At 36.2% G+C, this 1,748-nt stretch overlaps 1 protein-coding gene across 1 annotated transcript in view; it reads right to left on the reverse strand.

Moving 5' to 3' along the window:
- Window positions 1-465: 465 nt before the first annotated feature.
- Window positions 466-1,748, reverse strand: part of ica1 (islet cell autoantigen 1) — a 9,281-nt gene continuing 7,998 nt past the window's right edge. Inside the window, exons 11-12 of the mRNA XM_035672482.1 lie at window positions 1,186-1,275; window positions 466-932 (exon numbers count right to left, since the gene is read on the reverse strand). Coding sequence (XP_035528375.1) covers window positions 811-932; window positions 1,186-1,275 — 212 coding nt within the window. The 3' untranslated portion in view covers window positions 466-810. The remainder of the gene's footprint in view (window positions 933-1,185; window positions 1,276-1,748) is intronic.

Consider the following 1,748-nt stretch of genomic DNA (forward strand, 5'->3'; position numbering starts at 1 on the left):
ACATTTCAGAGCTTTACAACAATATGTCTTATCCTTGTACAGTGTCATTATAATAAGGTAACTTATTATACAACTATTGATTATTTAAAGTGCTGGTCACTTTTTTAAATTACCTGTTTTAAAAATGCCCATTATAATTAGAATCTAAGATGAAATAATGAATCTAAAACCCAACGATTATCAGTTTGACATACACGATAAAGGAAAACAGAAAATCTTCATATTTGAAAAACTGGAACCAGCAAATATTTTTTTTCCTGAAATAATCAGTGGTGGAGAGTAACTAAGTACATTTACTCCAGTACTTCACTTAAGTACAGTTTTGAGATACTATAGTGTTTCAATTTTCAACTACACTACAATACAGAGGCAAATATTGTACTTTTTACTCCATTTACTTAAATTTATTTGATAACTTTAGTTAGTTAATTTGCAGATTCAGATTAATAAAAAACAATCAGCAAATACATTATTATTGTAGATTAAGATAAAACAAGCTACTTCTGAAAATGGCCAGAGTGTTTTTAAGTTTGGTACTTTAAGTATATTTGTATGCTTATACTTCACTTGTAGAGTATTTTTACAATGTGGTATAAATACTTTAACTTCGTCCACAACTAGAAATAACTGATCAATGTTCTGCTGATAAACTGAAGATTTTTTTCAGCTCTATATCTACTTGAAGTCTAAAGAGAAGACAGCTGTTTGTGTGGTTGATCAGATTTGTCTCTGGTCTCTGTGGCAGCTTTATTCTGCTCTGCCCACTAACAAAAGTACCCCCTTTCAGATCACCATGACTCTGAGAAACAACTATGCATTGTGAAGTTCGTGCTCTGTGTCAGTTTTGCCGACCGCGTCGGGATTGGAGAGTGGGTCCAAGTCAGCAAACAGGTTGAACCACGCGGAGAGATCTTTGGACGTCCCTGCTGTCTCTGTAAAATGAGGATAAATGTCACTCAGACACACTGCCGGACATTTAAAGTTGTGGTAAAAAAATATAAAGACCTCCGTTTGTTCTATAAAGTAACTGGTTGAGATCCAAAATTATGAATGGAAACAACCCACAAGTTCTCTGAAAATACCCATAAACACAGGCTTGAGTTGGACACGTCTCTTTGAATGAGTTAGGCTTTTTTTTTTCTTTCAAGTCTTTTCATATGTTTTACTCATTTGTCCCACTCCTACCTTTCACTGCTGGCTTAGGAGGGTTCTGATTGGCTCCAGATGAGTGCTCTGTTGCCTGGGCGACGGGCTCTGGAACGATCCCGGCCCAATCTGAAAACGGAGACGCAGATTTAGATTAATCATCAGGGGACGCTTAATGTGCCAAAGCATGATTCAACAAATAAATCATCACACCCTCTCGCGCACTGCTGATGTGGATGGATATTGTGTAACAGACACACAAACAGCAAATAATCATTATAAACATAAATCACGGGCAGAATCTCAGCTGACATTATTAGTGGTTTATTAAATGAAGGCCAAAAAGTTGCAATTACTAAACACTGGGGAGGTCTTGTTTCGGGTGAATTTATTTTGCTTTCATCCTTTTGTGTATTCAGAGAAAACTTGTGTAGCAACACTAAACACCACCAGTGAGGACATGGAGGAATGTGCTGTTGACAGTGTATTTTGTGACAAACAATCTAAACTCCAAATACAAACAAATGAGTAGCCTTTTGAATCCTTTGTGTATTAGTATATTATATTTCAGCTCCAGCATCCTCTACTAGTGTTACTTTAGC

The sequence above is a fragment of the Morone saxatilis genome, unplaced genomic scaffold (assembly GCF_004916995.1).
Source record: "Morone saxatilis isolate NCDOM2014 unplaced genomic scaffold, NCSU_SB_2.0 Contig24, whole genome shotgun sequence".
In the NCBI taxonomy this organism is placed as follows: domain Eukaryota; kingdom Metazoa; phylum Chordata; class Actinopteri; family Moronidae; genus Morone; species Morone saxatilis.